General features: G+C 44.8%; 1 protein-coding gene across 7 annotated transcripts; it reads right to left on the bottom strand.

Moving 5' to 3' along the window:
- LOC147435437 (pentatricopeptide repeat-containing protein At2g33680-like) lies at positions 1 to 27,558 on the bottom strand. Of its 7 annotated transcripts, none has more exons than XM_086488503.1 (3): positions 27,398 to 27,558; positions 26,891 to 27,255; positions 1 to 5,113 (listed from the first exon to the last, which is right to left on the bottom strand). In XM_086488503.1, exon 3 carries the CDS (start codon positions 4,526 to 4,528, stop codon positions 1,949 to 1,951), a length of 2,580 nt encoding a protein of 859 aa, XP_086344629.1. In that variant the 5' UTR covers positions 4,529 to 5,113; positions 26,891 to 27,255; positions 27,398 to 27,558; the 3' UTR covers positions 1 to 1,948. The 7 variants fall into 7 exon arrangements, with proteins under 7 accessions (XP_086344629.1, XP_086344630.1, XP_086344631.1 ...); XM_086488504.1 differs by having other exon boundaries at positions 27,067 to 27,255; XM_086488505.1 differs by having other exon boundaries at positions 27,099 to 27,255.

Below are 27,558 nucleotides of genomic sequence, written 5' to 3'. Positions count from 1 at the left end.
TCACGAACCTATGCACAACCCTTCAGTCGGCTCGTCTGAACCCGGTCTATGGTTCCGACTCGCATGGTCTATGTTGAGCTAATCAATGACTGTCAATCTTGGAGGACTGTGAATATGAGGATGGCATTTGAGAGTCTATGGAGTGGCTGGAAGAGTATGGAGTGGTCCACGTTGAAAATGTGAGGAAAGCAAGCTCGAATGTGATCAAAAGCTGAGTACTCAAGGAGGGTAAGCTGAGTACTCAAGTAGGGTATGATGCTCTAACTCTTGAGCTTGCAAGGGGCATCATAAACGATGTGACTATGCCCAAATGCTCCAATGCCCTTTCTCACATCCAAGGAGTGTGAGCTAAGCAGAATCGTTGCTTTGGTATGAATTGCATTTATGGGCGTGTACAATCTCCTCTCTCAAAGAAAACCACGCTTTTGTAATTAGGGACATTATGTGGTGTAATATAGAAAGCAAAAACCTCCAAATTTTTTCCTTGAAGCAAGTGTGTTGCATTTCATCTTCCAAGTCTTCTGAACTTTGTTATTGGTCTCCCATGCAATTCTAGGAATCCAATATGGCAAGCTTTGACACAACTTTATCATGTACTCCACAACCCTCTCCATGCATATAACCTCAATGAGAAGCGAAGCTCTCCGTTTGAATATAGTGAGGAAAACTGGAAGCTGTAGAGAGGGTCCTACCTCTACAAATGTAGGCATTTATTCTGAGGGGATCAACAGTTTTAACCTGCTTATGGCCTTGTTTGCTGACATAATTTAATGTGTGACCTTGACTTCTTGCAATCAAACCTTGCAATGATCAAGGTGCCCTATTGAGCACAAGAGCCATCCAAGAGTATATACATCCTTCTCTTCGGTATATGCATTGTGCATAGTGGATTGTACATATTTGGGGCCATTCATGGTTGCGAACTTTGATCCCCATTTTGCTGACAATAATTCTTGTAAGGACAAGTTTTAGATGCTCCTTAACTATCTTTGCATCTTCCATGAGCTTGGTATTTGTCTCCATATCCTGGTTTGTTTCGTAAAGTTATATATTGGCTTGTGTTTTACCTTGTCCATACCTCCAAGGTATTAGTAGAAGAATATGTTTACCCCATTAGAAGACTTCTTATGGCAATGAAAATTCTCTTTTAATGTACAGATCCGAAGGCCCTGCTCAAGCCAAATTTGCCTCCCAAATCTTAGCTATGTATTTGGTTAGGTAAGGCAAGCCATGTACCATAGGGCAAGAGCCGAGGATACGCATATCCCTTGTGCTCCTAACGGAATGCAATGGCAACATACAGATATGATCAAGACATTCACCAGGAGCCCCCCTCCTCGGGTCATCCTCCCTAAGAACCAAAATCACTCAATTACTCAAGGGTAAGAGCCTTGGAATGGGATCACACCCAATGAAAATAGGTGTCCATTCCTTGATGAGAGAGTTCAAGGGAGCCTGACCCCACAAACTTGGAGTTATGAAGCACTGTCGTCCGATTTTGTCCAACAATTATACTGTGGCTTATAACAACGGCCATTTCTCATATTGATGATTATACCGGTGCCACTTCCACCGAGGCCCACAAGCTTTTCATTTTGCATATTATGGTGCATATCATTTCCCACCTCTCATTGCTCATCACCTCTACCCTGTTCTATGGGGAGATCTGTCATAAATTTCACCATTTTCTCAAGCTTGATATTGTAGGCTTGCCCTGAAATGCGTTACTTGCTTTTTGGCAGACGAAATGTATCGAGACTCCTTAGTATAGAATGCATGTAATTTAACTTGTGAATTCCATTGTAAAAGCATACAAAACTCCTCAAATGGGGGTGTTTCAGTGCAGCCAGATCACCCTTCCCAGTGCTTCAATGTGAGATCACTTTCTTGATGGGTCTCATGCAATACCTCATTACCGTCAGACTTTAACCTCATGCCCTCTTCTGTGTCAGCCAGCATCTATATAGATGTTCGACATTGATATGTACGACGAGACATCCATTTCATCCAAAAGCATCACATTTTGAAAGGCCTGCTTACCAAGGTTTACATTACCTGACCTTCGACAAGCCCCTAGAACACTATGCCATACATCAAGGCCTGGAAAGAATGGAAATTTCCTAATTAAAGCGACTGCAGTGTCATCACGACCTAAGCGACCTAGCAGATCAACTAGGCAACTGTAATGCTCTGGAGACGGGTCCATGTTGTAAGTTTGCTTCATTGCTTGAAAATACACACACCCTTCGCTTAGTAGACCTGCATTGCTACACACGTTCAGCACACTCACAAATGTTATCATATTTGGCTGTACATTTGACTCTACCATCTTTTCGAAAAGTGAAAACACAGCTTCACTCTCTCCAAGCTGTGAATTTCCTGATATCAGCGTATTCCAAGACACCTCATCTCGTAGAACAAGGTTATCGACCACCACTTGCAATTCCACTAACAAACCACACTTGGCATACAAATCAGCTAAGCTGTTGCCAACGATAGTGTCCATTTCTAGGCCATGTAGAACAATCTTCTCATGAAGCTTTTGACCAGTATCTAAAGCTCCAATACTACCACAAGCTTTCAAAGTGCATAAAAATGTGACTGCATGCAAAGAAACTCTCTCATGCTGCATCCTTTGAAAACAGTCAAGGGCAACCTCACCATACCCATGTTCCACGTACCCTCCCATAAGTGCATTCCATGCTACCACCGTCTGATCTGGAAGCATGTCAAAAACTTGCTGTGAGTCCGCAAGCAAGCCGCACTTTCCGTACATTTCAACTAGGCAACTGCCAACAGAATAGTCTCCTTCAAATCCCTTCATAACAAGCTCACTATATATTTGCTCGCCCTTCTTTGCAGCCCTCAGTCCTCCAGAGGCTTTCAAGCTGCAAACAAAGCTGACAGCATCTAAAGAAACACCCTCATTATGCATCTTGTCAAAAAGCTCTAATGCCTCACGAAAACGACTGTGCTCCACAAATCCTGTCATTAATGCTGTCCAAGATGCAACATCTTTAGTTTGAATGTTGTAAAATGCTTCTTGCGCCTTTAAAAGCAGGCCGCACTTAGTGTACATATAAATCAAAGAGTTTCCAACAAAATGATCTTTCCCCAAGCCTCTTTGCATAATTTCATTATGTATTTCTTGGCCCTCATCCACTGCTCCTGCATTTCCACAAGCTTTTAGACTGCAAGCAAATGTCACAGCATCTGGGGAGATTCCTTCTTCTTTCATCTGCTCATAACACTCCAGCGCCAGGTCACTTAACCCATGTTCAGCATACCCATCAATTAAAGCAGTCCATAACACTACATCTCTAAGAGTAAGCCTGTTCAGCAGATCATAAGCCTCTGCAAGCCAGCCAATTTTGGCATACATGCCAACCAGGGTACTTGAAACGGGTATGGTTTCAAGTCCTCTTTTTATAATTTCTGCATGTATTTCTTGGCCTTTAGACAAGGCCTCCATGCTTCCACAAGCTTTCAAGGTACAAATATAGGTAACAGTATCTGGAGATATACCTTCACCTCGCATCTCTTCAAAACAGCTCAGCGCTTCCTTGCCACGGCCATGATCTGCATACGCTGATATCAAGGCAGTCCAGGAAACAGTTGTTCGAGAATCTATATTGTCGAATACCTCTTGAGCTTTTTCAAGACACCCAAACTTAGCATACATATCTATCAGAGAATTCCCAATAAGATGATGCTTTTCAAAACCAGTCCTGGAAAGTTCCAGATGTAACGTTTCCCCTTTTTCAATGGCCCTCAGGCTGGTGCATGCTTTCAAACAGCAAGCGTAAGTGAAGGTGTCAGGCAATACACCCTCATGTTGCATCTGTTCGAAACAGGCAAGTGCATTCACACTAAAACCATGTTCTACATAGCCGGTAATTAATGCAGTCCATGCCACAGTTTCGCGAGCTGGAAGCATATCAAGCGCTTGATGTGCCTCAGTAAGCGATCCGCACTTGGCATACATATCAACCAAAGCACTACCAACATAAGCATCCTTTATCAAGAATTCCTTCTTGGCAACATCAGTGTGTAGCTGCCTGCCTCTAACAAGATCTTTAAGCTGTGCACAGAACCGTAACAATTCCACAGCAGTGGTACTGCTCAATCGAAGCGTAATATCCAGTTGCATTTTGTCATACAGGAGAAATGCCTGTTTTTCATCCCTGTGCTTGATATAGCCAGAAAGGAGACAGTTCCATGAACACTGATAAGGATGTAAGAGCTTTTGAAAAACATTTTGAGCATCCTGTATACATCCAACCTCCACCAACACTGAGATGAGATCATTGCCAAGCGATGAACATGTATCCAGGCCATTTTCAGTCATGTAGGCATGCATACGCGATGCAAAAACAAAGTCCCTCCCCTTTCTGCATTTTTTCAACATGTAGGCACAGTCATTGACTGCAATCAAGGGCAGAGTTCCTGCTTTTAAAGAAGCAAGGGCATCTTCTACACTAGAGATGTTTAAGCCTACAAAAATGGCGTTCTGTGCTTGTGTCATCATGTAAATTCTTCCCAGTGCTTTTTACTTGACCTTATACCCATTCCGAATCCAGTTTACGGTGCTAACTCAATCCAACCATAAGCACTTGACCCTGAATAGATCCTTGAAATCTGAGGCCATGGGACTTGTCTGCAAACAATCAAAACCTCTCCCTCTCCACTTGCATTCTGCTCTATCTGCATGATCAACCCCATCTCTGCTCATTAGCACCTGTGCTCTCAACCAGGAAACCTGCACAGATTACCCTACTCTGCTCATCCAGACACATGCCAGCGCGCATAAGAAGATCCCTTCATTGCTTGCAAACAAGCAGGTCCCCATTTTGTTCGATAAGCAAGGACATTACCCTTGATAGGACTTAATAGCTAGCTACCACCACGGATTTCAAAATCATCTGCAGGGCACAATTAAGTATATTCTTCCTACTAGTTTCTGTTCATCTGCACCTCCCTTGGCTAGGTATTAACAGCTCCCTCTCATTTATGCTGTGTACCAGCACTACTGAAGTTATCTCTTCTGTTTCATTCATTTCAGCAAGTCTGCTAGCTTTTCAAGCACAGAAAAAATCACTGTCTATTTGCCTACCTGCAGACAAATTATCAATTAGTTACTCTGGAGTCTGCGTCGACAGTTGCAACGTAATTTACATGACATATTTTGGTCTCCATTAGTTTCTAAACATACCTTTTGGTTTCACTAATACTCCACCTACTTTCACAACAATGATGGGTTGTATGTTTTGGTCATATGATCAATTCATGCACACTTTCTTTAGATAACCTGATTGTGTCTTTCCCCATCTGAAGCGGAGCACATAAAAACATTTGCAGTATGTGTTTTTGACTCTGGGGAAAGAGCATCTCGTCATCAATGGCAAGAAGAGTAAGTCCTTCATGGAAACACTTCTTGGGTAACTCACTTTCAAGGGATGGAATGCATAAAAATGTTGATAATATGAAGGAAATAGAAGATTGGCCAGAACCTCAAAATGTTCATGAAGGTGGTAGTTTCTTGGGTCTGTGTTTACATAGGATTTCATCAGAATCTAGCAAGAATGGCATCACCTTTCCACAAGCTGATAAAGATGAGAGCCGAATTCCACTTTGAGGATCAACAATTGGATTCTTTAGCATTGCAAAAGGAAAGCTATCGTAGAGCCAATTCTTACATCCAGATTTGTCAAAATCCTTTCAGATTGTACCTGTTGATGGCAAGAAGAATGTGGTAGCAAATGCTTTGTTCAAAGAGTCACATTTTGCAGCCGTGCCCAATGATTACTAATCTAGCAAGGAGAGACTTCTTGTTGCGGCATGGAAAGATTGTTTTTATTGGATATATGCCATCACCAGACAGTGGCATCCTAGGTTGTATGTCATGTTTGTACGGCCATCTTGGCCCTGCATATGCATTTTGGTCCATTCTGGTCCACTATTATTGTCTTGGACCTTTTATTGGTCAACTAACCCTTTGTTGGTCCAGTTGCCCAATTTAAGGTGGCACATTTATTAGTTAGGCGCCCTCCATTTCGCACACATTTAGGTCACCTTTACTGGTATAAAGGTGACCTCTAAAAGAGGAAGATACCAACCTACAATCAGAGATATTGGGATACGTTCCTACGAGTGGCTTCTTTCTAGAAAATGTCCTTGCAGGAGCAGATTGAAAGATATTGTTGCGGTCTACCCAAAGAAATTCAATGATACTATCTGAAGAAAAAATCTGTGAGCAGTCAACAACTTATGGATCATTCTCTAGACAGTTTCTCAATGATGTTGACTTATTCCATAAACAAGCCAGTGTTCAAGGCTGCTCAAGAAGTTGGTGTAGAAAAAGATATCAACAACCCATCAGTTGTCTGCCAAGTAGAAGGTGAAATAATAGAAGCAAGGAAAGTGCTTTGAGTGTGGGTGTGTCACAAGACGGGCACCACGTGCCAATAGAAAAGAATAGACTAAATAGATTTTTAGCACTTCAATTACAACTGAACTGAAAGAGGCGGAATTCCACCCCAAAGAGTATTGGCCCCAAACCTGGTATTTCTTTATATTGCATCAACACAGTACAGGCCGGTGCACCAAGATCTGCACCTTCTTTCAAAAGAGTGCCAGAGAATGAGCCCTAGCCTCATATTTAAAGGCCCTTGGCCATTAAAAGCATTTTCAGTGAAAAGCTTCAAACTCAAAAGCAATTGGCCCAAAAGCTGGCGCTGAAAATCAGCCAGCGCAAATCACGGAAATCCGTACAGGCTGCCACGTCATCAGTCAACGTGAAACGCAGAAATCCATACAGTTCTGCCACGTCAGCAATCAACAGAAAATCCGGGATTCCATACAATTGCCACGTCATCAATCAACGTAAAATCCGGAATTCCGTACAGTTGCCACATCACCAATCTATCCACGTGTGTGTGTGGCCTTGCTTTATTTTAATGCCTTCATGTCACTTGGGCCCCATCGGACGGGGTCCCATAAGTTCGTGGGAACTTCAACTTCTTCAGCTGCTTCTTCTTAGGGCTTAGGCCCCTCAGCCAAGATCTGCACAGTGGCTCCGTTCTTCAGTGGCTTCACACGTCAGCAGTTTGCAACAGGGTGCTTTGAGTAGTGCCCTAAAAAAGAGGAGAAGACTGAGGACAAACTAGAAACTTCTCAAGAAGCAGAGGATAAAGAGCTAAGACCATGAAAACGAAGGACTAACTTGTGCCAAATTTTATGGGGATGCCCGAGGACCACAAGGATGCGAACACATAGCTCTATAGGGTGTGAGGCAAAGTACAAGATCAAAAAGCCCTAATTCTTTTTCACAACGGAGCCAAGGCTACTTTGATGGAGATGGCGGCTCCCTTGGGAATTTGCCACAAAGTGATGACATGACGTGCCCAGCTGAAAAAAACTAGCCAAGGGGACGAGGAACTGAACCCAGAAAATGGGCCGAGGGGCCTAAGGGGTTAGGGATTGAAATCTAACCCCTGTATATCTAACCCTATGTGCACGTGGACAAGCTGTAATTCCTATTTCTAGGGTTTAGGACAACCTAGGAAGTGTTCTACCACCCTTGTGAGCCTGTACGCAGGACATGCATGTCCAGGCACTTTAGAGTAGTTGCATACCCTCTTATTGCACATAAGCACACTTAGTGTCTACTAGATGTGGGCGCTAGGGAGTGTTTCCATACAATTGCACTAGTACTCAGCCTAGGAATTTATCTGCATGTAAAGCACCTCTATAAGCGAGTTTATTAACTCATTAATGAGTGACATTTTTTTAAATCGTGGGAATTTTATTGGCATTGCCCGATGTAAGAAACTTGGACACCCCAAGTCAAGATTCTACCGCGACACAATAGAGACTCACTTCAAAACAGTCCCCAATTCACAATTAGGTCGACACGGCCCGGCGTAGTTGTAACAAACTTGGACACTTTAAGTCAAGATTCAAGCACGACACGGCCTGTAACAGACTTGGACACAGCAAGTCAACAATCTACCGCGACACAGCAGAGATTCACTTCAAAACAGTTCACAGTTCACAATTGATTCGACACTGGCCCCACGGAGTTCTGTGCCTAGAGATATTGGCCCCAAAGACTTGCGCCCCTTTCGGTATTTCTTTTTGTATTAATTTGTTGCACAAAGTACACTGAGTGGTTGGGACTCACTCTCAGACTCTACATACCGATGCTCTGAGAAGTAAGAGCCCAACAACAAGTATAAAGAGATTACAAGGGATGCCAAAAGCAAAGCCCCAAAAGCTGTCCCGAAAGATTTCAAAAATAAAGCATGTTCTCTCTCTCTCACAAGCTCTCTTGGCAAAGCTTTCAAAAGTATAGCTCTCTCTCTCTCTCAAGCATTGCGTAAACAAAAGCAAAGTCAAAATGCTGCACCAGGTTGTCGTAAACAGCACCGCAAAACGCGTCGAAAATCGCAGTGTGTCCGTACGGCAGTGCCACGTCATCATTCACCGCATTTTTCGGAAATGTTGCCACGTCAGCAATGCTCAAACTTCCGCCACCACAGCCACAACTAGTGTGTGTGTGTGTGTGTCTCTCGGGTAGCCACGTCACCAATTTGTGACAGACCCCCCTCTTGAAAGCATTGTAATCGCACTCGATTACGCCTGCAAACAGACAGAAGCCATAAACTGTCTTAGCAGACACTGACTGTTAGTACCGACGCACTAAGAACACACATCTAGCACATGTACCAATCGACAGTCACATCACTTAGACATCACAAGACATCACATGACAAATCACATTCAAAATTCATTCGGATCTCAAACCATGATTTATCGGCAACGCAATTAGCAATCGCATCTAGATCCACTCAGAACCTCATAGATGCCCGATTGACTAATCCCTATTGCAACATGTCTATCGAGATCATTTAGACCAAAATGCTGCAGTCATTTCGTCTATCAGTTCCTACACTTAAACAAGTCAAGAACAAATCAGTATCATATTATCGGGAATTCCAGTTCATAAAGTCATTACAACAGAATATTGTTAGCTCCCAGTATCCCCGAAACTCAAAGAGATATCAGTGACTTTAATATCAAAAATCGAGGCAATCCGTTGACAAAGGAGTAGAGGGACTCCCCTCTTGTGCATACCCACTGCACCAGATTCCACCAAAGCTGAGTTCGGGGTTCCATTTAGAATAGACTATGCTAATCCAAATGCTTCAAGGTAAAGATTCACAATCTGAGGAGTATCTGCTAGGTCCTCCTCCTCTGTCCACTTCGCATCCAATGCAGGATAGTTCTTGAATTTAACCAAGAACCGCCTTATCATTTTACCTTTCTATCTTTATGTGCCGAAATCTATTCTAGAACGAGTATCTCCTCGTTTTCTTCCACTTCAGATTGCTCATCAGGCTCCCATCATCGGGCACATCGCCTTTAAAAGGCTTTAAGAGACTCACATAAAAAGCATTGTAGATTCTCCAAGTTTCGGGCAGCTTCAGTCTAAAGGAGACATCATTTATCTTTTCGAAAATCTGGAAAGGTCCGTAGTATCGCATACTAAGCTTTGGAAAAAGCCTCTCCTTTCCCTTTTTCTTTCTGAGACGTACCTTCTCAAAACGTAAGAGCACCCAATCGTTCTCCTTCAATTTCAAATCGCCACGATGGCGATCTGCTCCCTTTTTCTGTCTTTCTTGAGATTTCTGCAAAGCCTCGCGGACCTTGGCAAAAGTCGTGTCCAAGTCGCGCGTGTACTCTTCGGCTTCAAAAATCTTATCTTTCGAGCTTAGGAAGGGTGGAACCTTCGTAGCACCTTCAATACTTTCAAATGGCGCCTTCCCCGTCGAAGAGTGTATCGTGTTATTGTAGGCAAATTTTACCAAAGGTAAATACTTTTCCCATTGAGTCTTCTGATCCGAAATGTAAGACTTCAATAAATCTAGTACCATTGAATTGGCAATCTCAGATTGCCCGTCAGTTTGTGGGTAGAAAGATGACGAGAACTGCAACCGCCTGCCAATGTTCTCCCAAACAGCCTTCCAAAACAAACTCGTAAATCTGGGATCCCTGTCGGAGACAATCGTCTTGGGCATGCCATGTAATCTGAAGATCTGAACCACAAACAATCTCGCTAAGTAATCCGGCTTGATTATTTTCTTCACTGGTATGAAATGAGCTTGCTTGCTAAACCCAGGGGCGGGTGGGTGTGGGTAAAGGCTGTAACAATCCCTGTGCTTTATGCCTGTCAAACTTTGACCTTCTGGCATACCAAGCAACTGCGTACAAAATCGTCCACATCCTTCTTGAGTCTCGGCCAAAAGAAGTATCTCTCTACCCCTTTCAAGGTGGTAACGATGCCGCGGTGACCCGTAAAAGGTGGACAACAGTGGCATTCGGTCATAACCTTTTCCCTCAACAGCTGTGTAACGCACAACATGGTTTTCCTCATCAAGTAGCCATCTCGAATAGAATATCCCGCTACTATCTCCCCATTCCGTATCCGAGTGAAAATATCTGCAAAATCTATATATGTGGCATACTGATCGACCATATCCTCGAAGCTCATATGATGAATCGCGGAAATAGCCAGAACCAACGGCTTCTGAGACAAAGCATCTGCCACCAAATTCTTCTATCCCTGCACATGGACAATTTGGAAGTGAAATTGTGACAAGATGTTCGCCCACCGCATCTACTTTTCCGATAGCTGCTTCTGTGACAAGAAGTAGCGTAAACTTTGATGGTCTGTGAAGATAGTAAAATCCACTCCGAGTAGGTAATGTCGCCATTGAGTAAGAGCATGGATAACCGCCAAAAGCTCTTTCTCATGAATCTGTGCTATCAATTCCGGCCTTGAGAACAATCGGCTCTCGTAGGCAATGACATGGCCGTCTTGCATTAAGACCGCACCCAGACTACGACCACAAGCATCACAATGTACTTCAAATGACTTCTACAAGTCCGGCAAAGTCAAAACTGGTCTTGTAGTCAATTTCTCTTTCAGTGTCTGAAAGGCAGTCACCTCTCTGGGTCCCCACGAGAAAGGGACTCCTTTCTGTGTCAAGATATGCAAAGGGGAAGCAACCTCTGCAAACTTTCTAATGAACCACCTGTAGTACAAACACAAGCCCAAGAAGCTTCTAACTTCATGGACATTCTTCAAATAGGGCCAATCACGGATAGTCTCTATCTTGGCCGGGTCTATCTGCACTCCTGCTGCCTGCTGACACAATGTGTCCCAAAAAGTGTATCTCTGGTAGAAAAAATTCACTTTTCTTCGCATTAATCACCAACTTGTGATCTCGTAATGCCTGAAAGACCTGTAGCAAATGTTCTCTATGTTCTGCCTCATCCTTGGAGAAAACAATTATGTCATCAAAGAAAGTACCAACAAATAGTCTGTTGTCACGAGGACGTGGCAGTTATTAACCATGTCACAAGGATGTGGCTACTGCTAACCTTGGTTGTTGGTTTCTTTCCAATGGGGTTTATTTTATTTGTTTTGAGACCCTCTTTTTGAAGTAGCAAACGGTCGGACATTGTATGGCCAATGTGAACGGTAGATTCACCCGCAGACGGGAAGTGGTCGGCACTGGAATTCGTATGGTAAGAGGATGTCTAGGCTCAGAGCAAGATCATATAGGTCCCCCCGTCGCACTTAGCAAGTTGGTGATACTAGGAAGTGAACTCAATTAAGGCGTAAAGTCAAGGTGGGACTACCAACAAAAAGTATCCGAGAGTTGGGCCACATATCACTTTTGGATGCAGCTCCAATGAGGATAGATGGTCAGAAGACCAGTGGGAGCCCAACGGAAGCATCTCCTAAAATTTAGGGAACTGCTATTTTGGGCCGTGAAATGTTTTCGCGTCATTACCTCCGGTATGACTAGGGGAACACTTTATAACTCTGCCGCGAAGTCAACTGGGTAACCGGTCAAGATATTTTTAAGGGGCGAACCCGAAACGAGAAAATGCTTGTAAATGCGCCAAGTGTCACATTTTCGTGAGCTTGCCTCTTCCAGAAAAATGGGCGCTGAATTTTTAAGCTGGGAAGGCCTCATTATGCAATCTGTCACACAGGTTGAGAGCTATGGAGTGCTTCCTTTCCCTCTCATGTACAGTGTGGTGCTAGGAGTGATGCCCTGCACACTACACACTGCTCTCTCTCTCCCCTACGTGCAGTTATGTGAGAGGGCTACTCATTTGACTGATGTACATTTGTGTGGGTTCATGCTTTTGTGTTGAGGCAAGAGCCTCCTTGAGCAGGAACAGGGGTAGCTAGCTGCTGCTCCAAAGCAGACACTGGTGAGGGTCATAACCTCACCGTACAGGTGCAAAATCAGCGCTGTGTATGCGCTGTAATTTTACTGTTTTTCAGCCATACGGACACCAGGACCATTGGGAATCGTGCCCCACTGGCAGAGGACAGTTCGGGGACTGTTTGGGGCTGAAAACAGGGCAAAAACCAGTAATTACAGCGTGCTGAATTTACTGTCAGCAGCCAGATATCGCACCTCTGACGCAAAATGTGAATGGCCAACACGTGCCGATCATGCCTACTACAATGCCCATGTTGCAGACCATTCCGTATGACAATTTGGGGGCACTAGAGAAGCCGAAGGCTTACAAAGAAGGTGGTGCAACGGTAAAGTTCAGTACCTTCAGTGGTTTCGAGGATAAGACAAAGGCACTCACTTTCCTCCAACAGTTTGATACAGCTTATGCGGGAGGGAATTTTACAGAGGCCTCGAAGGTCAAGAAAGCTGCCACTTTCTAAAGGACAATGCGCTTACATGGTGGACCACATTGTTAATGCAAGGACAGGCACCCGCCACTTGGGTTTACTTCAAGCAAATGTTTGCATCTGCTTGGCTGTCAAATGAATTTGAAGGCGACGTCATGACAGATTGGCACCAGCTTACTGCAGCTTCGTGCAAGAGCTTGCTGGAGTACAATAGGAGGTTTTGTAAAGCATTACTCTCAGTGACCTCCTACAGATTTGTGCCATTGACAGAGCAGATAGAGAAGTACTGTTGTGGGCTGCCTAAAGGGCTTCGCGATTACTGTACAAAGAACAAAGTGGCTACCCTTACTCAGCTTATGGAAGTTGCGAACATTGGTCTTGCCTTGTTGAAAGGAGAGGACAGTGGATTTCCGAGCAATGACAAAGAAGGGCAGCAAAAGAAAAATTCAGCGAAGAAGCCCTTTGTGAAAACAGCTCCTGATGCGTCACAGGGGTCAGAAAAGGCCACCAAAGACAAGGATTCAGCCGGGACTTCTGGAGCGCAAGCAAAGAAACAGAAAAGGAAGCCTTTTGTGCGCAAGTCGCTCGAGGAAAAGAAGGCCCTAATGGCTGAAAACAAATGCTTTATATGCGAGCAGCCTAGTCACTTTTCTATCAATTGTCTACAAAGGAAAAGGCCAGCTGACTCAGAGGATAAAGAAGATCAGAAAGGCAAAAAGCCAAAACCCACAGCAGGTTTAGTGCCAGACATGGTGGGTGACAGACCCAGCACAGATGCCAGTGAGTTATGTAGGGCATGGGGTAAAGTTAGGGATCAGACGGCACTCATCTTCTTTGAACCCGGTGCCAAAGCCAACTTTATCTCACCAGAGTTAGCTATGAAGCTGGGCATCAGAGCTAAAGAGATGGGGTACACAGCAGAGGCAGGGTTGGCATGTCCTGGCCACTCAGAGTGTGTTACTCCCATCATTGGAAAATTGCGTCTGCATATTCAGTCGTATGTGGACACTGAAGAGTTTTACATCATGCCGCTAGAAGGTTGTGACGCCTTGTTGGGGATCCCGTGGATGTTCCGAGTGCATGGAGTCTTGGATGCCTACAACAAAAAGATCATTGTACAGCATAGGGGCAAAACTCACATCTTGGATGTAAAGCTTAAAGGAGAGTCAATCCCTATTGTATCTGCTTCTGCTATCACTTCTGTAATAAAGAATCATCTTTCTGTGTACTTGATTTTTGCACGTGATGTCTCAAATAGTGATCAGTCAAATTTATCTGTGTTAGATAAAGAAAGGTCAGCATTTTTGCAAAAGTTTAGTGACTGTTTTTCTTATTCATTATCGTCGCAATTGCCGCCAGAGAGACCTGAGGACCATCGGATAGATTTGGTGCCAGGGTGTAGCCCACCAAATAGACCTCCCTACAGGGTTAGTGAGGCGCAGCAGAAAGAGATTATGGGCCAGGTTGAGGAGTTATTAGAGAAGGGGCTGATTCAGCCTAGTTCTTCACCCTTTTGCTCCCCAGTGCTCCTAGTGCAGAAGAAGGATGGCTCATGGCGCATGTGTATTGATTACCGTGCGTTGAATAAGAATACCATCAAGAATAGGTTTCCTATTCCTCGCATTGATGATATTCTCGATCGTTTAGAGGGTGCTGCAATTTTCAGCAGGATAGACCTTATTACTTAAGAGTGGATACCATCAGATTCGTATAAGGCCAGAGGATGTGCACAAGACTGCGTTTAGAACGACATTTGGTCTTTATGAGTTTCTAGTGATGCCGTTTGGGCTAACAAATGCTCCTGCCACGTTCAACAGAATGATGGACCGGATTTTCCGCTCGCATCAACAGTTTGTTGGAACGTTCTTCGATGACATGATAGTGTATTCGAAGAATGAAGAGGAGCATAGGCGTCACTTGACCATTGTGTTTGAAGAGCTGCGCAGTCATAGGTTACTTGTCAATCCTAAGAAAAGTGAATTCTTCCTCGAAGAGATCCACTTTCTGGGCCACATAGTCTCAAAGGATGGTGTTAGAATGGATCCCGCAAAGGTCGAAGCTATCAAGACATGGCCAGACTTGAAGACTGTGCGCGATGTCAGAAGCTTCTTGGAATTGTGTTCCTACTATAGAAGGTTTATCAGAAATTTTGCAGAGATAGCATCGCCTCTTCACGCATTGCAAAAGAAAGAGGTCACTTTCAGATGGACCCAACAAGAGATTTTAGCTTTTAGTCTCTTAAAGGAAAAGTTGACTTCAGATCCAGTTATTGTTTTGCCAGATCTCAGGAAGTCATTTGTGGTCCAGTGTGACGCGTGTGGCAGTAGCATCGGAGCAGTGCTAATGCAAGATGGACGGGTAGTAGCTTATGAAAGCCGAATTTTGCAAGGGCCAGAGAGGACTATGCAAGTCTATGAGAAAGAGCTCTTGGTCGTGATTCATGTGCTTTCTAGTTGGAAGCACTACCTCTTAGGTGCTGATTTTGTTGTCCAAACAGATCACCAGACCTTGCGATACTTCTTGACACAGTCAAAGTTATCCGAAAAGCATATGCGATGGGCAAACATTCTTTCCATGTTCCACTTCCAGATTATGCATGTGGAAGGCAAGAAGAATGTTGTGGGTGATGCGTTATCAAGAAAGCCACAAATTTCAGCTGTGTCAATTCCTTATCATCATGAGTTAGATGACATGAAGGAACAGTATACTGCTGATGAAGATTTTGCAAGGATCTTTGAACAGTTACAAGAGGGGCAACATCACGAGCACTACCTCCTCAGAGATGGTTTTATGATGATGCATGGCAGACTTTGTGTCACTAGGCCACTACGACATAAGGTCATGGAAGAGAGTCATGTCCCACCGTATGCAGGGCATCGTGGCATTGATGCAACAGTTAAAGTGGTAGAGACATTCTTCTATTGGCCTACCTTGAGGAGAGATGTGGATGCCTTTGTGCGAGTATGCATAGTTTGCCAAAAGGTCAAGTTTGACAGGCAAAAGGCACCAGGGTTGTTACAACCACTGCCGATTCCGGATAAGCCATGGGAAAGCATTGCTATGGACTTTATCTTTGATCTTCCAAGGACGCCAACAAGGAATGAAGGTATATGGACCATTATCTGCAGGTTCAGCAAGCAGGCCCATTTTATCCCTGTCAGGAAGAAGATAAAATCTTATCAGATGGCACGCTTGTTCATGTACAATGTGTTTAAGTACCATGGTATGCCACAATCGATTATCAGTGATCGTGATCCTCGCATGACCAGTTTGTTCGGGAGAGGATTGTTTGAGAACATGGGTACTACGCTCAAGTTCTCGTCTTCGTTTCATCCACAAACTGATGGACAGTCAGAAGAGGCTAATTCTATTGTCTTAGATCTGCTGAAATGCTATGTGTCAGATAATAAGGGCAAGTGGGAACAATATTTGCCTATGCTTGAGTATGCGTACAATAATACGGTGCATTCGTCTACTGGCAAAGCACCTTTTGAGATTGTTGAAGGCGGCAAAAAGGTTCCTCCCATTTTGCATACAAAGGACAAGATCTTTGAGGCAGATCGATATGTTGAGAACATGGATGAGATGTATAAGAAGATTAAAGTTGCCTTGGAGAAGACTCACGCAAAGCAGAAAAAGGCTGCTGATCGTCACCGTCGTGAATTGCTGTTATCACCTGGTGATTGGGTTCCGTTAAGGTTCGAAAAGGCAAGGTTAAAGAAGATGAAGGGCAAGGAACGGTTGTTTCCTAAGCTCAGCATGCGTTACTATGGGCCTTTTCGAGTGCTTGACAAGATCAGCGATGTGGCTTACAGGCTGAAATTGCCTGATGCATGGAAGATTCATAATGCGTTTCACGTGAGTCTTCTAAGACCCTTCGTGGGTGATGTGCCAGAAGATATGCCAGTTGAGGATCAACCAGAAGTTGAGGAACTTGATGAGATCCTGGTACCTGAGCAAGTTTTGGCACATAAGGACAGAAAAGTTAAAGGACAAGTTGCAAGACGCTAATTGGTGAAGTTCAAGAACTATCCGCCTATGGATGCAAAGTGGATGGAAGACCATGAACTGTCAGAGTCACCAAATGTATTGCAGCTTTACCTTGAAGCCTTTGGGTTACAGCCTACTTATGCCCCAACCCAACGTGTGCAAAGGAGGGGTAATGATAGAGCTAGTACATCAAATGTACATATGAATTCAGTGCCATAGATGGAAATGGCAAAAGTATGAAGGCCTCATTAAGTCATTTGTATCTATGTATGTTACGACCTTCCTTGCGGATACATGCGATGATAAAAGAGTGTTAATAGCACATGATCATCAGTGGCGTGTATTTATGGTATGCAATCGAGGACGTTTGCGATTTCAAGAGGGGGGTATGTCACAAGGACGTGGCAGTTATTAACCATGTCACAAGGATGTGGCTACTACTAACCTTGGTTGTTGGTTTCTTTCCAATGGGGTTTATTTTATCTGTTTTGAGACCCTCTTTTTGAAGTAGCAAACGGTCGGACATTGTATGGCCAACGTGAACGGTAGATTCACCCGCAAACGGGAAGTGGTCGGCACTGGAATTCGTATGGTAAGAGGATGTCTAGGCTCAGAGCAAGATCATATAGGTCCCCGCGTCGCACTTAGCAAGTTGGTGGATACTAGGAAGTGAACTCAATTAAGGCGTAAAGTCAAGGTGGGACTACCAACAAAAAGTATCCGACAGTTGGGCCACATTGCACTTTTGGATGCGGCTCCAATGAGGATAGATGGTCAGAAGACCAGTGGCAGCCCAACGGAAGCATCTCCTAAAATTTAGGGAACTACTATTTTGGGCCGTGAAATGTGTTCGCGTCATTACCTCCGGTATGACTAGGGGAACACTTTATAACTCTGCCGCGAAGTCAACTGGGTAACCGGTCAGGATATTTTTAAGCGACGAACCCGAAACGGGAAAATGCTTGTAAATGCGCCAAGTGTCACATTTTCGTGAACTTGCCTCTTCCAGAAAAATGGGCGCTGAATTTTTAAGCAGGGAAAGCCTCATTATGCAATTTGTCACAGGTTAAGAGCTATAGAGTGCTTCCTTTCCCTCTCATGTACAATGTGGTGCTAGGAGTGATGCCCTGCACACTACACACTGCTCTCTCTCTCTCCCCTACGTGCAGTTATGTGATGCCCCACAAGAGGGCTACTCATTTGACTGATGTACAGTTGTGTGGGTTCATGCTTTTGTGCTGAGGCAAGAGCCTCCTTGAGCAGGAACAGGGGTAGCTAGCTGCTGCTCCAAAGCAGGCACTGGTGATGGTCATAACCTCACCGTACAGGTGCAAAATCAGCGTTGTGTCTGCGCTGTAATTTTACTGTTTTTCAGCCATACGGGCGCCAGGACCATTGGGAATCGTGCCCCACTGGCAGAGGACAGTTCGGGGACTGTTTGGGGCTGAAAACAGGGCAAAAACCAGTAATTACAGCGTGCTGAATTTACTGTTTTTGGGCAGGAATCAGAGGGTATTCGCCAGTGCAAGTGAGTTCTAGCAGGGGAATTGGTTTCACGCAAGTTTTGGGGCTGTTATGCTGCCAAAATTTGGCCAAATCAAATGGTATCTAGGTGGATATACGTGAAGGATTCCCAGGACCTTACCTTGTAATTTACCCTCCTAAAGAATAAAGAAATACCAAAAGGGGCGCCAATTTTGGGGCCTACAGGTTGTCGGTGTCTGCTCGGAGCATTCTAGCTTCCGAGCTGTGTGTGTTCAAGTGTTAATTCCCGTCGCAGGTTTCCTTTGCAAGGTGCTTTGTGTGTGTGTTTAAAGTAAAGAATTTCGGGTGAAAGCCAACGCCTACCGCCCTACGGGCCGGTTTCATCTGTACTCTAGAAAAATATTGTCCATCATCCGGTTAAATGTCGCAGGAGCATTGGTTAGGCCAAAAGGCATCACCAGAAACTCAAATAACCCAAAAGTCGTCCTAAAAGCTATCTTGTAGACATCTCCCAGCGCGGTTCGGATCTGATGATATCCACTCTTCAAATCAATCCTGCTAAAGCACGAGGATCCCTGTAGTCGGTCAAGAATATCATCGATCCTAGAAATCGGAAATCTGTTATTGATGGTGATTTTGTTGAGAGCTCTATAATCGATGCACATTCTCCAAGATCCATCTTTCTTCAAAACCAACAACACTAGAGAGCAATATGGTGAAGTACTAGGCTGGACAAGACCCTTTTCCAAGAGGTCTTTCACTTTGTTCATAGTTTCTTCGATCTGGGCTCGGCTCACACGGTAAGATGGCCGGTTTGGTGATGTGCTTGTAGGTATCAGATCAATGGTATGATCCTCAGGATGAGCGGGTGGTAACTCGCCTGGATGGCCCTCTGAAAAGCAATCGGCATGAGTGTGGAGAAAATCCTGGCGTTCTTTATCAAGTTCTGACATATTTGTCCTATACTCGTCACTCAACTCTCTCAAAAAGATCTAGTAGACAAACAGACTAGATTTCATTGATTTTGAAACGGCCGAAGCCGATACAATAGGGACAGACTCGCCCTTAAGTTTCACATCAAGTACAATGGTTCGGCCCTTTTCTGTAGTCAAAGTCGCTTTTCTCGCCCGATAGTCAACCACGGGATTGTTCTTATGGTACCAGGGAATTCCCAAGAGGACATAATAACCTTCCAAGGGCATTGTGTGAAGTCCTCGTGCCCCAAATACCGAGTGCCGCTAGAACTGCCTCTGCTAGCGGTCCCATCCGATCGGGTGTGATCTCGAGCCGCGCCGCCAATTCACGTGAAATGAAGTTGGCCTTGGCTCCTCCATCAAAGAAAATCATGGCTTCTTGCTCTTTCACTTTGCCCCAAGCTCGGCAAAGTTCTGTACTCTCGTCAATCGTGCTTGGGTCAGTACCCATGCAATCTGGAACCAGTCTTGCTTTCATCTTGCCTTTTCGTCCACGTTCCTCAACTACTTTCGAACCCTCAGGCCTATCTTCATCTTGTTGTTTTGTTCTTTCGGTGCCTTTTTTGGCACTTCGCGGAGATATGCCCAATTTCCCTGCATCCAAAGCACTTCTCCTCTTTGATGTAGAGAGCTCTATCTCGAAGAGTAAGCTTGGGTCATGCATCTTTTTCTTTCTTTTCTGGGTTGCTCTTCTTCTTTCTACTTTCATTGTTCGAAGTCTGTTCGGTCCTTTGCATCATGATTTCATCTGTGGGGTAGGTCAAACTGCCTGAATGAATGGCAAAACCCCGTTTCGCATGACTCATCAGTTCCTGAATGGATTTACTGGGATTGCTATATAAGCAACCCCTTGCCTCCATTGTATACACATTCAGTTATTCATTGCCAAGGTTGATCGGTTCAGGACTCTCTCTCTCTCTCTCTCTCTCTCTCTCTCTCTCTCTCTCTCTCTCTCTCTCTCTCTCAAAGTTACCCGGAACGGGAACGGGGAACGGGAACGGGGGCCCCCCGAAAAAGCGGAACGGGAACGGGGGCCGGAACGGTAAACTCGAATTATGCTTAAATTAGGGTGGATTCAACCTATATGTTAGTAGAGAGCCACACACACTCATTACTCCAAGTAGAATCCTATTTAGGCATGCTTTGCAATGATGCTTAAGTCTTAAGGTGCGGTCATGACTCATGACACGAATCCACCATTCACATGACACAGAAGCATCTTGATTCTTCATAGAAAGGACATTAACTTAACTTAAAATTAAAAGAGTCCAGCCTCAACACAAAAGCTTGGAGCAAAACAATGATACTAGATAGATCATGACGATGGCTTACAAGGCCAGCCAAGGCGCTACAAAAAGATATAAGGAGCAATCAGTCATGACTCATGAGTCATGCTTGAGAAGAGCCTCCTGCCTCCCAATCTGTAGTGGTGTCCTGGATCTCATGAATATCATCCCAATCCTCCTGCATAGGCTCATCCTCATGTGTAGATGCTGCCGCCTCTCCAAGCACCTCTGCCTCTGCCTCCATCTCCCACTGTAGAAAAGGGTCTGTCACTTTAGATGCTGACTTGCAAAGCATTCGTAAGTTTGCACTGACAAAAACAAGGTCATTTGCTTTCTCCATTCCAAGTCGGTTCCTCTTTCTAGATGCAATGTGGCTGTAAACACTCCACAATTGCTCCAAGCAAGAGGAGCTAACCGCTTTGCTGAGAATGCGGACAGCAAGTCGCTGAAGATCGGGACCATCTGAACCATTTTCTTGCCACCACAAGACCGAGGAAATCTTGGTGCGATCAATTTGGGCATCGGCAGTCCCAAATGATCCTCGCATGTCCCTGTAAAATGCAAGCTAATCCTTGATTTTGCGCTGCATGTCTCTATCAGGGTGAAGCCTCTTCAAAATAGTGTTCCAATGTGTATTTACCTCTGAATCGTGCTCCTGCACCTTGGAACTCTGGATCCAACACAAAAGCTGCACCATGAAGAGGTGAACTATAGGAGTTCCACCTGCTGTTGCATAGGTCTTTGATTTCTTCAAGCCTATCTGGGTCCTTCTCAAGATCTCCAAGCGCCTCCACCATGCGATCCATTGCTTCATAAACCTTGCTAACACAAGGTTGCATACCATCTATCACTCTAAGCAAGTGAATCACTGGTTTTACCATTTTGTCAAGAGTCTTGAGAGACTCCCAGAACTCTGGATCCTCTACCTTCTCTGTACAAATGATCCCTGCTGCTGTACGTGCATGGGAAGTCTCAGCAAACTCTGTACTGATGAAGAGCTGCCGCACTGCACTCTGACACTCCACAAATCGGCCTACCATAAGAAAGTTGTAGGCAAAGCGGGTCTCACAATACTTGAGAAGAACTTTCCCCCCCCGACCGCTTCAAGAACTCTGCTCGAAGGACGTTGTGGTTGTTGACAAAAGAAACCACTTTGGCTGTAGAGGCAAAGAGAGGCTCTATCCAAGGTAGTTTGCCAAAATCCTTCAGGAGGTTGTTAAGGCAATGCGCCATACAAAAGGACACCGTGATGTGGGGGTATGTGCCTTCTAAAATAGCCCCAGCTGCCCTGTTCGATGCCTCCCCATCAGTGACTAGCCATATCACAAGTTCGGACCCAATGGTCTCTATGGAGGAGGCCCACTATCCTGCAAGGACATCGGCTGATTTTCCTGTTTCTGTAGCATCATGGGAGTGGGCAAAATACATTTCCCCTTTGGAATAGGCAACAATGCCATGAATGGATCTCCTCCTGGTGTCACTCCATCCATCCGCAATGAGGGTCACTCCATACTGGTCCATTGCCTCTTCATGTTAAGGGTTGCCGTCTCCACAACGGCCTTCTCTCTATCGAGTAGAGTAGTGCGGAGAGCCTCGGAAGAGGGTGGCACATATCGTGCCCCATACTCTCCTATCCTTGTGCACATAGTCTTGAAGTACTCCGACCTACACATAAGAGGTAACACATAGGTATTAGGATTCAAAGTTAAATTAATAAACTGGTCAATATATCTAAATCCAAAAATGAAGGAATGTCTTACCGAGCCTTTATGAAGGGAATGTGGTCATGATAGAAGAAGCGTGCAACACTTGCATCCACATCCTCCTTCCTTTTCGGATCCCAAGTTGCATGTAGAGTGCGTTGGTGCAGCTTGGGAGTGGAGACCGGCGTAGTATTAGGGGTTGAGAATGGCGATCGAAATGATGTCGCCCCCATCTCCGCCGTCGCCGCATTACTATTACCACCGATGGATGAAGGTGTAGAAGAGGGAAAGAGCAAATCGTTGGGGTCGATTGCGGGGCGCTTCGGCTTGGCCGCATCCTTCTCTTCCTTGTTGGCTTTGATGGCGGCATCCTTGGCTTGAAAGACCTTCAACAAATGCTCGTTGACCTCCTTGCATATTGCCACTTGTTGTCCCTCTAGCTTAAGGAGGTGAGCGCGGACTTTGGTTGTGCCGGATTGCCTCTCGAAGCCGCATAGTTTGCACTTCCATGCACGGGCACCACCCGACTTTCCCAACACTCGGGAATTCACTTCGTCCCACCATGATACTTCCTCCTTCTTCTTCTTCGCACCCAAGGGCACACGTTCACTTGATGCGGAAGCTTGCGCCATGTGAGACTCGAGAGAGGGAGGGAGCTTGAGAGAGAAAGGGAGAGGGACTCGGGAGAGATAGGGAGAGGGAGAGGGAGAGATGGAGTGATAGGGAGAGAGAGATGAGGGAGATATGTATTATGGAGAGATGGCGAGCCGTGAGAGAGAGAGGAAAAGGGAGAGATGGAGAGAGGGAGAGTGAGCTTTCACTTGAGCCTTGAGGCTTAAAGCCTTGAGGCCCAAGGGAGAAGGAGAGAGAGCTTGAAGCCTTGAAGGTTGAGCCTTGAGGCTTGAGGAACTTGGAAGAGGCTAGAGCCGACGTAGAGAGCTTGAGCCTTGAGGGAAGGATGAGGCTATGAGCTCTCAACCTTGCCCTTGAGGCATTATATAGGAGTTAGAGTCTACCCCTCCCTCAAACGTTCAAAAACAGTCCCTAAACGCCCCCTGTTTTTTTTTAAAAACGGTCATTTTTTTCAAAATTTGAAATCTGCCGTTCCCGTTCCGTTCCGCTCACGCGTTCCCGTTCCGGTTCGTCTGTTCCCTGCCCGTTCCGCCCAGCCGTTCCGGTTACACCCAAGAACGGAACGCTGTTCCGTTGCCGTTTCCATTTCAGGGACCCAAGTTGGCCGAGAACGTGTTCCGGGAACGGGAGGGGTCCGTTCCGCCCGTTCCCTGTTACTCTGCTCTCTCTCTCTCTCTCTCTCTCTCTCTCTCTCTCTCTCTCTCTCTCTCTCTCTCTCTCTCTCTCTCTCTCATGAACTGCTCTCTCATGAACTGTAAGGTGCAGCGGAATGAATGTTGTATTTTCTCAAGATTAGTGATCTTTATTGCTCAAGGTTCCTTTTAGTTCTTAGGGAAAGAGAGAGCTTTCCATCTTATGGAGAATGCTATGATCACGAACAAAGTGAGTGGATGTTGTGCGTGCAAGTGAATGAGACTGAGAGAAGGAGAGAGAAGAGATACGACACCGAGGGGTTGTAAAACCCTCCTCCGGAGGACCCACTCTCGTCGGCGAGAGTGGTCTACTTGATTGCACAAAGGTGTACAATGCGTATGCAATGGACTGATGCAATGGGACTATGCCGATGACGATGACGGTGATGACGACGACGACTTGGGCTGAAACTATGAATCTTCTATATGCTGGATTCCTTGGACTGTTTCGGGCTGAAAATGGACTGTTTTCGGGGCTGAAGATGGACTATTCCTTGCAGTGTTTATGGCTGCAAATGACTGCTAGAAAAACGTTGGATTTCCTGCACCTTTAGGCTGCGTTTTTGGGGAGGATCTTTGGCTGAGAAAACGCTGCCACAGCAGTGAATTTCTGGCTGAAAAACGCTGGCCCAGCAGGTCTCATAAGGCTGAAATCGCTGATCTTTGAAGGGGTTCCAAGGCTGATCAAAATCGCTGATGAAAGGTCCTGCTAGCATTAGTGACTGATGGTAAAAACGCTGGAATGTAGGGACAGAAACGCCAGCATACAAGGGTGATGGCGATGCTATGATGGGGCTGATCTGCAAGAGTTCAAAAACGCTATGCCTTTGGGCTGATCTGCTACTGTGTCATAGGGCTGAATTAGCAAAACGCTATTGCTGATGAATTCTGGCGATGGATCCACAATCTGCTAACGCTAGGGTGTTGAGGGTGATGGCGAGGACTGCCGGTGAGGAAAACGCCAGAGATGGGGTTTTACTGCTGGGAACAGAAAACGCTAGAGGTCTTTGGGGGGGGGTACTGCTGAGAAGTTGCCTCTTGAGCGGGAAGCTCCTGCTGCCTCTTCTGCCAGAAAGTGCTAACTTGGGTTTGCTTATATCTTAACTTAGCAAAATTGCCCTACCTACTTTCGTTGGAAAGTCACTTAAAAATAATAAGTGAAAATCCAAATAAATAGGAAAATAGGCTAAATGCACTGGAAAATTCCCCTAACTGATGCTAATGGATTCCGATGGGAATTCCGATGATCATGCTGTGTGCAACCGGAGGATATGCATCTATGCTAAGTGACTGAGCATGCACGGTCTACGAATAGACTCACAATAGTGCCAGATCACTGCTAATCTAAACTGACTGGACCCTGCTATGGTATAGCTTGTCCATGGACACATAGGGTTGGGATGTGTCACGTGACATGAACCTTCATTCACAGTATCATTCTCTCCTCTCTCTCTCTCTAGTCTTTGCACATCTCTCATGAAGTAAAAGGAACCTTGAGTACACACTGAGCACTCAAGCATTCACCATAAATCACTTCCGTTGCACGTCACATACTAACTTATGGAGCATCGGTCGAGGGGCCTAAAACCTAAATATCAAAAGCTTGAACTTTGGGCAAGATATTCGTAAATTGCGCTGACTGTGCTGGCGTGGCACTTGTGTGGATTTCCACATTTTGCGCTAGCTGCGATTCGACAGTTTTTATGCAATGCTAGTGCATGGTTTGAGTCGTCAAATACATGTACACATATAGTCATTGTTTAGTGTCTATGAAGCTATTTTATTGCAGTAGATTGTTTCTACTTAGTATTTAGAGAAAGATTGTCAGCTTCCTTGTCCTTGCAAGGTGGGTGACAATCTTTCTCTAAATACTAAGTAGAAACAATCTACTGCAATAAAATAGCTTCATAGACACTAACTAACTGCTTTTGGTGACAATCTGGTAAATTACCTCCCGCTGAACGGTGGATCTTTTCGATTTCTAGCATAGAGCACACACACCAACTCATCAAGAACTTCGTATGCTCTTGTAGAGATGGACAACCGACATGCGCCAAAGTTGCTTGCGGTTATGCACCTTCAAAGCTCGACCTCTAGCCCAACTCTGGGGGATCCTAGTCGTGCTTGGAAAAAAGCTAGGTTTAATGTAACCCCACCTTAAAAATTATCTAAATTTTCAATTTACAGGTGGAAAAACCTTTTAAAAATTGAAAAAATTTGGTGTAAAACATTCACTAACATCTTCCATGTATAGGTTGTTGAGGTTTTAGAATAAAGTTTATTTCGAGCATTTGATCATGTTGTGTGGCTATGGCGAGATCCCTTTGCCTCTCCCAACCACTAAAGGATTCTTTCAACTTGACTCGGCAGGCAAATATTGATGTCCACACGACAATAGCACCAACATGGCTCACATATGAGTTCTCGCAGATTTTTGAACTTGGCTTTGGTCTAGCCACCAGGCTCATCGGACTATTGTCTTTCAATGGCTAGTGACGCATTGAAGGACCACAATGGGGATCTAGCTTGCACACAAAGGACACTCCTTGGTTTGCCTTGCTGCAGGAATCCTTTGGAAACCCAGAGGCACTGCCTATGGGATTGCCCACAGCTTGAGTAGATTTGGCTCAAGATTCTCTGGGTGATGCCAGATGGCCTCCCTTCTGCCAGGGATGATTTTCACTTGGGGAGTAGTAGCATAGTTGACCTATACAAGGCCAGCTCTCGGATATGAAACAGGAAACAATCATTTTTGGGGTCCTGTATTCCCTTTTCCATTTTCTATGCCCCTTCCATATGACAATTGTGAGTATGCTGTCACAGAGAAAGAAAACTCTTGCCTGTTCTCTTTCTCGTTCCACGTTCCCTGTTTCGATTTTGTGCTCCATGTGGCTATGCTCTCAAGATGAGTTAGGCTAGGATATTTTGCTCTGCCTCTTGCAGGCGATGTCCTAGTGAGATTGAAATAGATCATTGCACAAAGGTATCAAAATCTCAAATGGCCAACATGGTACAATTGAAATTGAGAAAGGTTTGAAAATAGAATATTGCAAAAAGAAATTTGGCATAACAAAACAATTAATACTAGCTGGGATAAATATTTTTAAAAGAGTTGTATGCTTTAGCCTTTTTCAATATATGTATCTCTCCTAACGGCTTCCAAACGAATAAATTCAATACATAACATAGTACAAGAAACTCAAAAGAGGCAAGCAATAAGGGAAAGGTAAACCACGCATTGCATGCATGCTAGCACCAACTTTATGTAGCGAGTACAAAGTCTTTTAACTTTCCAATGTCGTGAGGCTTTTCATCTCTACACTATCACCCTTCCATTTTGCATTTCAGATGTTTTGGAAAAAAAAAATATCCTCCAGTATGGTAGAGACCTACTCACATAATTGAGCTTTTTCTTGAAGTTAGGGAGGTTGTTTTTTGACCAATAGATCTTCTCACAGTAACTATAAATGGCATCCATTGTTTCCCAAATCTCTTAAACAACAATTACCACAAAAACACCTCCATGCACGCAAAGATTGTAATGGCATGGCGTTATCAAAATCAGAAGTTTACAAGGGATCTGCTCTGATGCAGAATTTCAACACCTCACACAGATTTCATAGAAAACCTCGTGCTACTTGCACACGATTGACCGTCATCATCATCATGTTTCGGATGTCATTGTAACATGCGGTGATGCTTTTACAGAATGCAAACCTCCTGCTACGTTCAACAACTCCATTGTTACGCTTCAAATGAAAACTGTAAAAATGCAATGATGGCGTTACAAGAGCGTCTCTCTCTCTCTCTCTCTCTCTCTCTCTCTCTCTCTCTCTCTCTCTCTCTCTCTCTCTCTCATACATACATACATAGATACACACACACACACACACACAGAGCGCACCTTGAGGCCTCAGTTTTATGAGGAGCGATCGCGTGCGGTCGAAAAAGTCGCTTAACCTGCTGCCTGTGTCACACACGGGCGACGCCAATTCATGACGGCGCACATGAGGCAGGCATGTTCGGTGAAAGCAATAGAACAAGTGATAAAATCACAAGGCCTAC

Source organism: Adiantum capillus-veneris, chromosome 18 (genome assembly GCF_014529385.1).
Source record: "Adiantum capillus-veneris isolate H3 chromosome 18, ASM1452938v2, whole genome shotgun sequence".
NCBI classification, from domain to species: domain Eukaryota; kingdom Viridiplantae; phylum Streptophyta; class Polypodiopsida; order Polypodiales; family Pteridaceae; genus Adiantum; species Adiantum capillus-veneris.
The sequence above is the reverse complement of the archived record's forward strand: the minus strand, read 5'-3'. Positions and strand labels throughout refer to the sequence as shown.